Source organism: Martes martes (assembly GCF_963455335.1).
Source record: "Martes martes genome assembly, chromosome: 6".
In the NCBI taxonomy this organism is placed as follows: Eukaryota; Metazoa; Chordata; class Mammalia; order Carnivora; family Mustelidae; genus Martes; species Martes martes.
Window position 1 is genome coordinate 15,236,790 of NC_137893.1, and position 12,252 is coordinate 15,249,041.

The 12,252-nt window shown below is 41.8% G+C and overlaps 1 protein-coding gene across 3 annotated transcripts in view; it reads left to right on the forward strand.

Annotated features, from left to right (window-relative positions):
- Positions 1 to 12,252, forward strand: part of RMND1 (required for meiotic nuclear division 1 homolog) — a 41,758-nt gene that overhangs the window by 1,627 nt on the left and 27,879 nt on the right. For 2 of the 3 annotated variants that reach the window (XM_080806031.1, XM_080806032.1), the window contains exons 2-3: positions 2,585 to 3,102; positions 10,215 to 10,323. In XM_080806031.1, the coding sequence (XP_080662157.1) occupies positions 2,599 to 3,102; positions 10,215 to 10,323 (613 nt within the window). In that variant the 5' untranslated portion in view covers positions 2,585 to 2,598. The remainder of the gene's footprint in view (positions 1 to 2,584; positions 3,103 to 10,214; positions 10,324 to 12,252) is intronic. The other variant, XM_080806033.1, reaches the window with a different exon arrangement.

Genomic DNA, 12,252 nt, shown 5'->3' on the forward strand with positions numbered 1-12,252 from the left:
ACCAGGGTGGTGGTAGTGTCGGTTGAGACCCGGTGCAAATAAAGCCAGTATTTGCTGACATATTGGGTATGAGGAATGAAAAGGCAAGGTGGATTGTAGGTTTTTGCCTTTAGCAAAGATAAGAATATAATTGCTATTTTGTGAGTGGGGAAGACTGTGGGAAGAATAGAACTTGTGGGAAGATTTCAAAAGCTCAGTTTTAAGCATGTTGTGTTTTTCACGCTTATCAGAGTGGTTTAAGAATAAATATTTGCTATTCATCATATTTGCTATTCATCATATTGACTTAGGGATAAATATTTGCTATTCATCAATGTGTAGGTTGCATATAAGGAGCTGAGAACAGAGAAGAAAAGTGGCCCAAGTACTGAGCCGTGATAGGAAAACACAAAAGAGATGGAAGGTACAATCAATGAGGTAGGAGGAAAGTGGCCAGTGTCCTACCCCAGACGCCAAGTGAAGAAGGAGGGTGGAGTGATCAGCTAATCCAATGTTGCCGATAAGTCAGTTAAAACGAAGACAGAAGTGACCACTGGACTTAGAAATATGGAACTCATTGGTGGCCTTGCCAAAGGAGTTTTGGCAAAGTGGTAGGGATGATAGCCTGACTGAAGTGGATTCGAGGAAATCAGAGGCGTTAGAGATAGTTAATAAAACTTCTAAAAGAAAGGAACTGAGAGCAAAGGTATAGTGTATGGAGGGAAAGATGGGATCAGGGGAGAGTTGTTTTTATAAGATAGAGAGAAATTAAAGCATAGCCATATGCTAATAAGAATATTCTGGAAAGGGGCACCTGAGTGGCTCAGTCAGTTAAGCATCTGACTCTTGGTTTCGGCTCAGGGTCCTGAGATCAAGCCCTGCATCAGGCTCTGTGCTCAGCGTGGAGTCTGCTTGTCCCTCTCCTTCTGCTCTTCCTCCTGCTCTCTTTCTCTCTGGGATGGATAAAGTCTTAAAACGTATATATTTTGAGACTGTATATATATTTTTTATATACATATGTGTATATATTAAGACTATATATATATATATCTAAAAAGACTTCTTTGCAGCATATATATATGCTGGAAAGAAAGAAAAATAAATAGCATGAAAGAGGAAAGGAGGGTTTAACCATTCCTGCTAGAGGCAGGAAGGGCTGAGACTTGGTGTGCACATGGAGGACCTGGTTCCCGATGGGACCACGGGCAGCTCATCTGTGGCAGCGGAAGGGAAGACCAAATACATAGGCACGGAAGCAGTCATTGGGCAGGTGGATCATGGTGAGGCTTGTGGAAATTCTCTTCTGATTGTTTCTGTTCTGTCCGTGAAAGAGGAAGCAAGGTCATTCAAGAATGAGAAAGGAAGAAGAGGCAGCGGAGTTATGAGGAGGGAGCACAGAGTAGACTCTGGTAGGGAAATGGGTTATGGATGTTGAGCCCTGGGAAAGGTGCTCCTGAAGGAGGCGGCCATGATTTTAAAGTGAGACCAGTTGGCATGGTTGGTTGGTTGTCTGTGGCCGCATTCGGAGGCAGGCACATATTAGGTGAATTATATCTAATTTCGGTGGATGTGATGTCACGTGGGCATGTGGAAGAGAAAGGGATGCAAGGGATTCGAGGTCCGTGGGGGAAAGAGAGGCGGTAGACCACAGAATGTATACTGAGCGTGGCGGAAGTGAGGAGTGGCGAACGAGGGGCACTAACAGGCTGTTCGGGTCATTGAGTTGTTTGGTCTTATGGGGGTTGAAGCATTGTTGGAAATGAGGAAGAGGAGTGCGTTGTTAAAGGCCAGACGTGGAGTTCGGAGCGGAATGCTTGAAACCGAGCATATGAGGTTATAGTTGGTGATAACACACAAAGCTTATGCAGAGCTTTTAGAGTAATTAACAATCTAATATACTTTTAACCTTTAAATGTAGTTTGTGCAATTAAAATTTAACTTTCCTGAGATGTGGCCCAGTTTTTAACAAAACCTAAATTTTGTGTGTGTGTGTCGAACACCTTAAATGCTACATCTGTCTTCCTCTGCAAAGACAGAGAGAAAACAGACTTCTTGTTTGTCCTGTTTCTTTTGCATTGTTTGTCTTAGTGCTTTGCGTGGCCTCTGTATGAAGGCAGTCTTTAGTTTCCAAGGTAAGAATTTCCTAGAAGAGAATAGAGGAGAACCAGTGTATACAAATTTCTAAAATTTTTTATAATTAGTTTCTTCAAAACCCACTGGTTCAACTGGCAAGGAATAGTACTAATTAAAGGTGAACTGTAATAGCTAGTTGGACTAGAACTAAACACGGAATTCCAGCTTTTGAGATATTTTGGAAGCAGTAGCTTCTAAACATGGCTGTGACTCGCCCTGGTCCTTTTCCTTCTAGAGGTAGGTAATGGAGCACAGTGGTTATCATGTTGTCTTTAGACTTGGAAAAGCCTAGGTTGTAATTACACTTATATTTACTTTTTTAACCTCATTCTTTTACTAGACTTAGGTTAAGGTGTATTTGTTTTGCAAATGTTTTTACAGAAATATGTTTAGTATGTAGGAAAATATTGTATATATTTGAAAACATGTAGGAAAAAAACACACTTTGAACTTCGAATTCTTTTTTTTTTAGCTTGGGATGTGGTAATGTCAGCCAGACTATTCAGAGCCCTGGCCGCATCTCACTGTATTTTATCAAAAATATGTCAGTGCCAAAGACTTGTCCATCGAACGTTAAAGCTACGGAGAAGTTTTGAGACTACGACATGCAGCACCATGATGAGAAGTCAGAACTTGGATTTGTTCTTTCCTGAGACAGCAGCTGGTGGTTTGAGTAAGTCCCCGGTCCTGGAAATGAGTCCAAAAATCTCAAATACAAGCATACTCTCTCCATTAAATGGTGCGCGTTGCCAAGATGAAAAAATGCACCTTCCAACCAGGAAATCTTTTGGTCCTCACAGGAAAGTGACTCACAGTCCAAATCTCTTAGGTTCTAAGTGGTTTATAAAAATATTAGAGCGGCATTACTCATCTCCATCAACAGAAACACTAGTTCCTAAACAAGACTTTCCGCAAATCAAGCGACCACTAAAAGCATCGAGGACCAGGCAGCCATCCAGGACCAACCTTCCAGTTCTGTCTGTGAATGAGGTAAAAACGTGTGGTGGTGGCATTCTGTTTTGTAATCATTGCTTGCGCTGTCACTGGTGTCCATGGAACACAGCCTTACTGTGAACCTAAGAGAGCTGGCAACGAGACCCTTGAAGCCTAATAGAAAATCTGTGATACCTGAAGGCAGCCACCATCTTTTCTTTTTTTTTTTTAAGATTTATTTGAGAGAGAGCACACACTCATGTGAGTAGGGCAAGGGACAGAGAGGGGTGGTTGGGGAGAGAGAGAATCTCCAGCAGACTCCCTGCTGAGCACAGCGCCCAAAGTGAGGCTCGATCTCACAACCCAGAGATCACAACCTGAGCCGAAATCAAGACTCAGACACTTAACTGAACCACACTGGTGCCCTAGGGAATCAACATCTAAGTTTTAAGAATTAATAGTATGCACAAAGACAAAGTGTAAGCAATTAAATATAAAAATAAGTTTAGGAAAAGATTAGTTATTGACTTAAGGAAACTTTGAGGAAGAAGACTAGTGTTAAGTCCAGTGTTGGAACGGTACTGCAAAAAAAAGCCCATTTGGGGGCGCCTGGGTGGCTCAGAGGGTTAAAGCCTCTGCCTTCGGCTCAGGTCATGATCTCAGGGTCCTGGGATCAAGCCCCGCATCGGGCTCTCTGCTCTGCAGGGAGTCTGCTTGCCCCATCTCTCTGCCTGCCTCTCTGCCTAATTGTGATTTCTGTCTGTCAAATAAATAAATAAAATCTTTAAAAAAAAAAAAAACAAACCCCAGTTTAAAAAATTCAGACTGTCAGGGCACCTGGGTGGCTCATTGGGTTAAGCCTCTGCCTTCATCTCTGGTCATGATCCCAGGGTCCTGGGATCAAGTCCTGCATCGGGCTCTCTACTTGGCAGGGAGCCTGCTTCCCTTCCTCTCTCTCTGCCTGCCTCTCTGCCTACTTGTGATCTCTGTCTGTCAAATAAATTTTAAAAAAAGAAAAATTCAGACTGTAGAAATTTGTCATCAAATAAAAAAAATCATCTTTTAGTAGCTGTGCAGACGGGTAAGCACTCATTAGCCTGTGGTAACTGTACGAGATCGAGTAGTAAAATGACATGGCAAGGTACAGTCAGAAAAAAGTGAGAGGTTTTGCTTCTTTAACCTTAGAGGGTCGAAGGGGGTTTTTTAAATTCACTGTTAAGAGGTTTATGGGAATTTCTCAACTACAATTGCATTTCCGTTCTAAATGATCAATACTGTTTCAGATCCAGATCAAGGCCTTTGCCTGCTTTTGTATCTTACTAATACCTAGAACTGTGCCTAATACTTAATAAATGTTTGTTAAGTTGGAAAAGAGAGAAGGGAGGCAAAGGGATCTTTGGTGTCCGTGGTCATCCACATTAAAAATGGGAATGTAAATATTTAAAAGTTGATCAGGCCTTCTGAATCTATCAGAAAACAGGTTAGAATGTCTGTCTTAAAATCTTGATTCTGAGAAGTAGACCTTGAGCATGTTTAATTAGTGTTGTTTTGTCTTGTTTTGTTTTTTTCCGACTGCATAGTTGACTTCCTTCAATGAAGGAAGATGTGACTAGGTACTGTACCCCCAAGGCAGAAGACTGGCTTTTATCTGCCCCAGCTGAAGGGGCACCCCGTTGCCACGTGCACATCGTGGGGCTGGCGAATGCTTAGTGGTGGTATAGCCTTTTCTCCCGCTCTGGACTGAGACAGGAAGGACTCTGCCTTGTTCTAGAGAGCATGTGTGCTTTGTCTGGACCCCCACCTGTGCTCCTGAGCTCGCTCACTCTCCTGGAATCAAATCTTTACCTGGTGTCATTTGCAGAAATTAACCTACTAAGATGTTCAGCCCATGTGCCATTGGCTTGTAGTTAATCTGGACGACAACAGTGCCTCTTGGTCTTGGGTCCTGTCTCTCAGGATGCTGGAGGATGACAGCCACGGCCCCAAGCAGCATGGAGATGGACACGATAGGGAAGGGGCCAGGGGCCTGCTGGGGGTTTTCAGAGGAGCACCACTGTGTGCTGCAAAGTTAACTAGTGGGTTGTTCATAGTTGTCTGTCTGTTCTTGGGGGATTTTTTTAGTGAAATAGAATAGAAAGCATCAGAATGTATTACTCATGGTAGAGCTAATACCATTTTGTGAATTTTTTGTGTCAGCTACTGATCTATATGCCTATGTGTACTGTGTATTCAAAAGGCTTTCTTGCCACAGACGGTAATCAAAAAACTGGAGAGCCAAAGCATTATACTGGTAGTGTAAAATGTGTTTGTGTTTTATAACTTTCATCTGCAGTCTATACATAACAGGAAAAACATGCATTTTTCTTTCCGTGATACAGAAACAACATTGCAGTAATGCATTAATTTTTTTCAGTACTAGAATGTGAATAAAAATAAACTTTCTTTTCCAAGAAAAGTGTTCCATCAGAGTGTGTGATGCACTAAAACAAGAATCATATATAGATTTCTAGCCCCATCTGCTGGAACATGTTTTCTGTGGCCAGAAAAATGAAATACATATTGTGGCTTTCTTGGCTTTGGGTTTTAGGGTTTTGTTTTTGTTTTTTTAACACTTTAAAATAGAAAGGCCTAAGCTTAGGTGTTAAATCCAGTAACTATTTTAAGTTAATTTGGCACATTTATTTAAGAACAAGTTGTTGATCCCATCCTAAACCCTGAAATGTGTTCTCTCTACATATAGATATGTGATTCATTATAAAAACCCAGAAAAAAAACTTGTATGAAAACAAAAGCTTTTCACAATGTAACAATATCATTAACAGGGGGAAAAAATGTGAGTACAACATACTCCATGGGCCTCTCTTTCCCTTTACCAAATGGATTTGAGTACAATTTTGAAACTTGAGGGATATAAAACTAAAAAAAAAAAAAATCTAACAAATCAAACTGAAGAATTTGGTGAATCATTTATTAATAGAAGAAGCCATAAGTTAAAGAGAGACTGTGATCCAAGATGCTTAAGGAGGATACAGAGAGTAATAGTGTGGCAACGCCAGGTGAGCTGTGTGATGCTGGCCAGAATCGTGAGCCAAACCAAACAGGAGACAGCGAGAGAAGGAAAGGTGACAATCTCTAGAAAGTCTGCAAAAATCCTTGGAACAGCTAAGTAAAAACAGATTGTGTTTCAAGATTCATTTTTAATCTCTTTGGAGTTCAGTGTGTTTTCTCATGGAAGGGGTGACTGAATGCCTTGCCTTGTCCCATCCTTGAGAGTGCACAGTAGTGCATGGACGAGTCTGGTCAGTAACACATGATGGTGGGGCAGGCAGGAGACAGCAGGGAGTGGGGGGGCCTGGGTGCGCTGGGGAACGGGGACCCCTGCCTCAACCTCAGTTGATCATTGCCAGACCTTCTCCTTGATCAGAAGTTTGTGGAAATCTGGGTTTTGTGTGAAATCTCAATTTGTTGTTATGGCAAATTCAAATCTTAAAAATACTAGATGGGGGGCATCTTGGTGGCTCAGTGGGTTAAGCATCTGCCTTCAGCTCAGGTCATGATCCCAGGGTTCTGGGATCGAGTTCTGCATCTGGCTCCTTGTTCAGCGGGGAGCCTGCTTCTCCCTCTGCCTGCTGCTCCCCTACTTGTGTTCTCTCTCTCTCTCTCTCTCTGGCAAATAAATAAATAAAATCTTTTTTAAGAAAACAACAACACTAGATGGATCACCCTTTGAGTTGTATAGTTCTCTGAGCTGCCAGTTTACAATTCTGATTCAGACACAGTTGGCCTCTGCCACTCTCGGTGCAGTTATGGGAAGATCATTCACTGAAATAGTTCTTGGGCTGGGGCCCTCTTATCTCCTCATCTCTCTCTCTCTCTCTCTCTCTCTTTTTTTAAATTTTTTTAAAGGGTCCTTTTTTTTTTTTTAAAGATTTTATTTATTTATTTGACAGCTCGAACACAGCAGGGGGAGCAGCAGAGGGAGAGGGAGAAGCGGCTCCCCACTGAGCAGGGAGCCCGATTCAGAGCTCTATCCCAGGACTGAGCAGAAACCAGATGTTTTCTTGGTTCATGACCTGAGATCTGGGATCATGACCTGAGCCCATGGCAGATGGTTAACCGACTGAGCCACCCAGGTGCCCCAGTCTTTTTAGGTAGGCTCCATACTCAGCCTGGAGCCCAGTGCAGGTCCTTGAGCTCATGCCCCAGAGATCAAGACTGAGCTGAGACTAAGAGTTGGACACTTAATTGACGGAGCCACCCGGGCACCCCTCTGCTCATCTCTTATCTTTTTTGTGCTTCCTGCTCTTCTACCTCCAGCCCAAACAAAGTGTGTCAACTGTAGTAGTCACAGAAGCCTCAGTAAATTCGTTGGGTCTCCTGGAGAGTGGAGCTCGCTCACTGCGGCCTTTCCTGATGCCTGTTACCAGGATTCCTCTCTTTCATCCAGCTTGAATCACATGTCCGATCAGCTCTTCCTAACTCCTCGGAGCCTGAAAAGAACAGATGGTATTAGCAGTTCTAACCTTAAGCATGTACTTGATTCCTCTGTAACTATCTGTATTATCTGTATTCTGGCTGTATGAATCCATATGATTTATCCGCAGGTTGATTCCCAGGGACTCTGGGAATCAGCTTATCAGGTACCTTCCTGCAAAAGGAGGGCGGCCTACATTCATTTATCCTCACATTCGAGAGCAATTTCTGCTTGTCTGACTTTCCTTTTTTTTTTTTTCTAATTAAGTTAAAATCATTTTGGTAATGACTGGATATTTGATTGAGGTTAGGTTTTTTCAGTTTGTGTGTATCCTCAGGTCCTCTCTTTATTCCTCTGCTACTTTTTAAACCACATATGAAAACGGCATAACGGGTTAAGGAAAAGGGTTAGGCAGGGTTAGGCCATTTCTTGAGATAGGGCCAGGAGTTAGGTAACAAACGTGGGAGAGGGGAAGGATTTAATATACTACTTTTCTGAAACTCTGTACTAGGAATGTAGCAGAAAGGGAAAGGGCTAAATGCTGAGATGAGTAACTCCTAGGAGTAAATTTTGATTCAGTGACTCATAAACCTCTTTAAACTAGTGGTGGGCCAAAGCAGCATATGTATCACATGACCATAGAATCACTCATGTTCTGGTCGGAAATACAAAATTATGAACATACGAAAATTCAGATGTAAATTACTTGGTAAACTTTTTTGCTTACCATAAATCTCGATGGTTTAAACATACCCGTACCCATAATAGTGATAACTATAATCTCACACATATTGACCATTTGTGCTAGCCGTGATTCTGAGCAATGGACATTCATCAGCTTTTTTAAATTTCACAACAGTCTTGGGGTGCCTGGGTGGCTCAGTGGGTTAAAGCCTCTGCCTTTGGCTCAGGTCATGGACTCAGGGTCCTGGGATCAAGCCCCGCATCGGGCTCTCTGCTCAGCGGGGAGCCTGCTTCCTCCTCTCTCTCTGCCTGCTTCTCTGCCTACTTGTGATCTCCGTCTGTCAAATAAATAAATAAAATCTTTTAAAAAATTTAAATTAATTTCACAACAATGCTATAAGTATAGGTATTTTGTCATCCTGATTTTTTTCTTAAAATCTGTTCAGATTCTGTACCAAACTCATGAAACCTTTGCCAATAGCTTTTGAACTTAATGGACTTCATCCTCTAGTGAGAAATATATTTTATATTATACATACTTAGATATGCATATGTGACCAAAAAAAAAACTTCATAAAATAACATTTACCTATGCTCTGAATGATGTATGGTAATATTTTCTATTATGTTGTATTTAATTCTTTTTATTTTTTTTAAAGATTTTATTTATTTATTTGACACAGGGAGAGACCACAAACAGGCAGAGCGGCAGGCAGAGGTAGAGGAGGAAACAGCCTCCCCGCTGAGCAGAGAGCCCGATGCGGGGCTCGATCCCAGGACCCTGAGATCATGACCTGAGCCGAAGGCAGAGGCTTAACCCTCTGAGCCACACAGGCACCCCTATAATTCTTTTTTTTTTTCTTTTTTTAGAGACAGAGCAAGTTTGTTTTTTTTTTTAAAGATTTTATTTATTTATTTGACAGACAGAGATCACAAATAGGCAGAGAAGCAGGCAGAGAGAGAGGAGGAAGCAGGCTCCCTGCTGAGCAGAGAGACCAATGTGGGGCTCGATCCCAGGACCCTGGGATCATGACCTGAGCCGAAGGCAGAGGCTTTAACCCACTGAGCCACCCAGGCGCCCCACCCCTATAATTCTTTTTAAAAGCTGGTTTGGACCAAGTAGATTGGTAGCAGGCCCCACTGATGGGTTGTGACTTACAGTGAGACAGAACCACTGTGCTGTGCCACGCCCCTTACCGTCTGTGTGTGTGTGCTGCACACACACACAGCACAGATATACATGTATGTACACAGACAAGACTCCATGCACTAACGAAACCCGGACACATCATCAGATAAACACAACTTTTTGTTTAACAGTAACCAGAGTAAAAGTTCTGTACTTCTTTTGAAGATGTAAAGTCCTCTCTGCTGTACAAGACTAGTGACAAATTATCACATGGCCTCAAATAATAATGCTGCTATGATGGGCTCACCCGGGTGTCTCAGTTGGCTAAGCGTCTGCCTTCGGCTCAGGTCATGATCCCAGGGTCCTAGGATTGAGCCCCGTGTTGGGGGGAGGGGTCTCTGCTCAGCAGGGAGCTGCTTTCCCTCTGCCTGTTGCCACCGCCCCCCCCCCGCTTGTGCTCTCTATCAAATAAACAAATAAAATCTTAAAAATGATAATAATGTTGCTCTGAAAAAATCATGGAAACGCAGATTTGGAGAAACCGTAAAGATCATTCCACCCAGGGCCGCATGATGCCTTAACCCTCTCCATATCTTTTGTTCAATCTGCGCCTACACCACCACCACTGGGGGAGCAGCTCTGTTTTCGGGATAGCCTGTTACATCTCTTTGGTGGCTGGCAAGAGAAAGTCCTCATAGACTGGGCTGAAATCCATCTCCCTGTCCCTTCTTTCTCTTCACCCTCATCGTGTTCCCTGTATGAGCCTTCGAGACCTTTGATGAAAACTCTCAAGAGCTTGCTTTGCCAAAGGGAGTCCTAGGAGGTGATCGCCGTCAGTTTAACCTCTTGGTAACCCGTGTCATGCTGATGTTGCCCAAACAGGACCTGATGCACTGCACAGCGTTTGCGACCGCAGATGAATACCATCTCGGGACTCTCTCTCAAGATCTGGCCTCCCACGGATATGTTGAAGTAACCAGCTTGCCTAGAGGTACATCTTCTTGAACCCGGGGCCAAGTATGTTAAAGTGTATTGGAAAATAATTTTCCTGTGATATGCTTTAAATATGCATTTGTTTACATTCCATTTTCTATTTAAAAGATTCTATCAGGAGTGCCTGGGTAGCACATTTGGTTAAGCATCCAACTCTTGGTTTCTGCTCAGGTCCTGATCAAGGTCATAAGATCAAGCCCCACATTGGGCTCCGCGCTCAGTGGGGAGTCTGCTTGGGACTCTCTCTCCCTCTCCCTTTACCCCCCCCCCACTGCACGCTTTCATGCACACATTCTCTCTCTCTCTCTAAAATAAATCTTTAAAAAAAATAAAGTATTGTATCACGAAAATGATGTTGAGTCTCTTTATACAAATGGCAAAGATAAGAAACTAAAATGTATTTACAGAGAACTTAGCTCTCAGATTAAAATCAGTATGGTTTATTAAGCTTTATTTGTAGGATCACTGTGACTTGGGATGATCAAAGGCTGTGACGCTTCATTTCTGTTGCATTAAAAAGTTGTTTTAGGGGGCACCTGGGTGGCTCAGTGGGTTAATAAGCCCCTGCCTTCAGCTCAGGTCATGATCTCAGGGTCCTGGGATTGAGCCCCGCATTGGGCTCTCTGCTCAGCAGGGAGCCTGCTTCCCCCTCTTGTCTCTGCCTGCCTCTCTGCGTATTGTGATCTCTCTCTCTCTGTCAAATAAATAAATAAAATATTTTTTTTAAAAAGTTGTTTTAGTGTTACAGAAGAACCATGCAATTAACAGAAATGTAGGAAGAGCCTTTATAGAAAAATCTACCAGCACAATCCAGTACTTTAAAACTAACAAAACTGACGAAACCAGAACTACAAAGAATATTGAAAAAAAGAATTTAATAACAGGATTTTAGGATAGTATCAGGAAGGATTCTTGAAAAAAGAGCCTATTTTGTATTAAAAAATAAGTAACTTGGAACACTCTGATGGAAATTAATGAACTTACCACAAAGTAGCGAAAACGGCAGGTTGAAAACCTCCCTGCTACCTAGAAAATTCTTCAAAGGGTCATTGACCCCATAAGAAACACTTGAAATGTCGCTGCGCTCTTTCAGCCTTGGTAGCTGGTGCAGACTCTTTGTGCCATTTGATGGTAGAGACAAGCATAATTAACTGAGAAAACCAGAGCTATGTCCAGAACCATAAAGATAAAAAATTTTCCAGGTGTATCCTTGGCTGATTACAAAGGCTGTCAGCAGGGTGACCCTGTGCACAACAGCCTGGCTAGCTTCTAGTACCAGTCCCACTACCCTGGGTCTTTTCCATTTCATTTATGTTGCTCTTGGGTACATACGTGAACTTTGCTCTCTGTAGGATATAGTGCTTAGGGAAGTTAAACCTCACCCAAAAAGGTGGTGTAGGATTTGGTCTTTATCTGAATGCCCCATTCCCCAGCCTCTACTAGGAACTCTGAAATTTCGTTGGTTCTAATTTTAGGTTTAGGTAATTTTAGGTTTTGCACATTAACATTAATATATTAATTGACATGTTCACGTATATTTATAATTTATGTTATAGAATATTTTGTACTTACAACAATTATTATGCTAATATATAAAGCAACTACCCTTTGGTGAATATATGTATATTAATACATATTTAATAATATTTAAAAGGTTATAAATATTTAAATAGTTACAGGTGGCCACAGTGTTGGTTCTCATGATTAACTTTGAACTCAGATATGTTTTGAAGTGGTCAGTATCTTTGTTTCTGTATATTTTCTGTTGTCTCACACTATATATGATTTAAAAATCATTAAAATGAATAGTTTAGAAATATTAAAATTATTTTATTAACAAAATGGTATTGAAAGGAAGAGAATTTTGTAGAAATTTTAATTCTTGAATCTTAGTTACTTTAAAACTAAGACTTTAATCATTATTAAC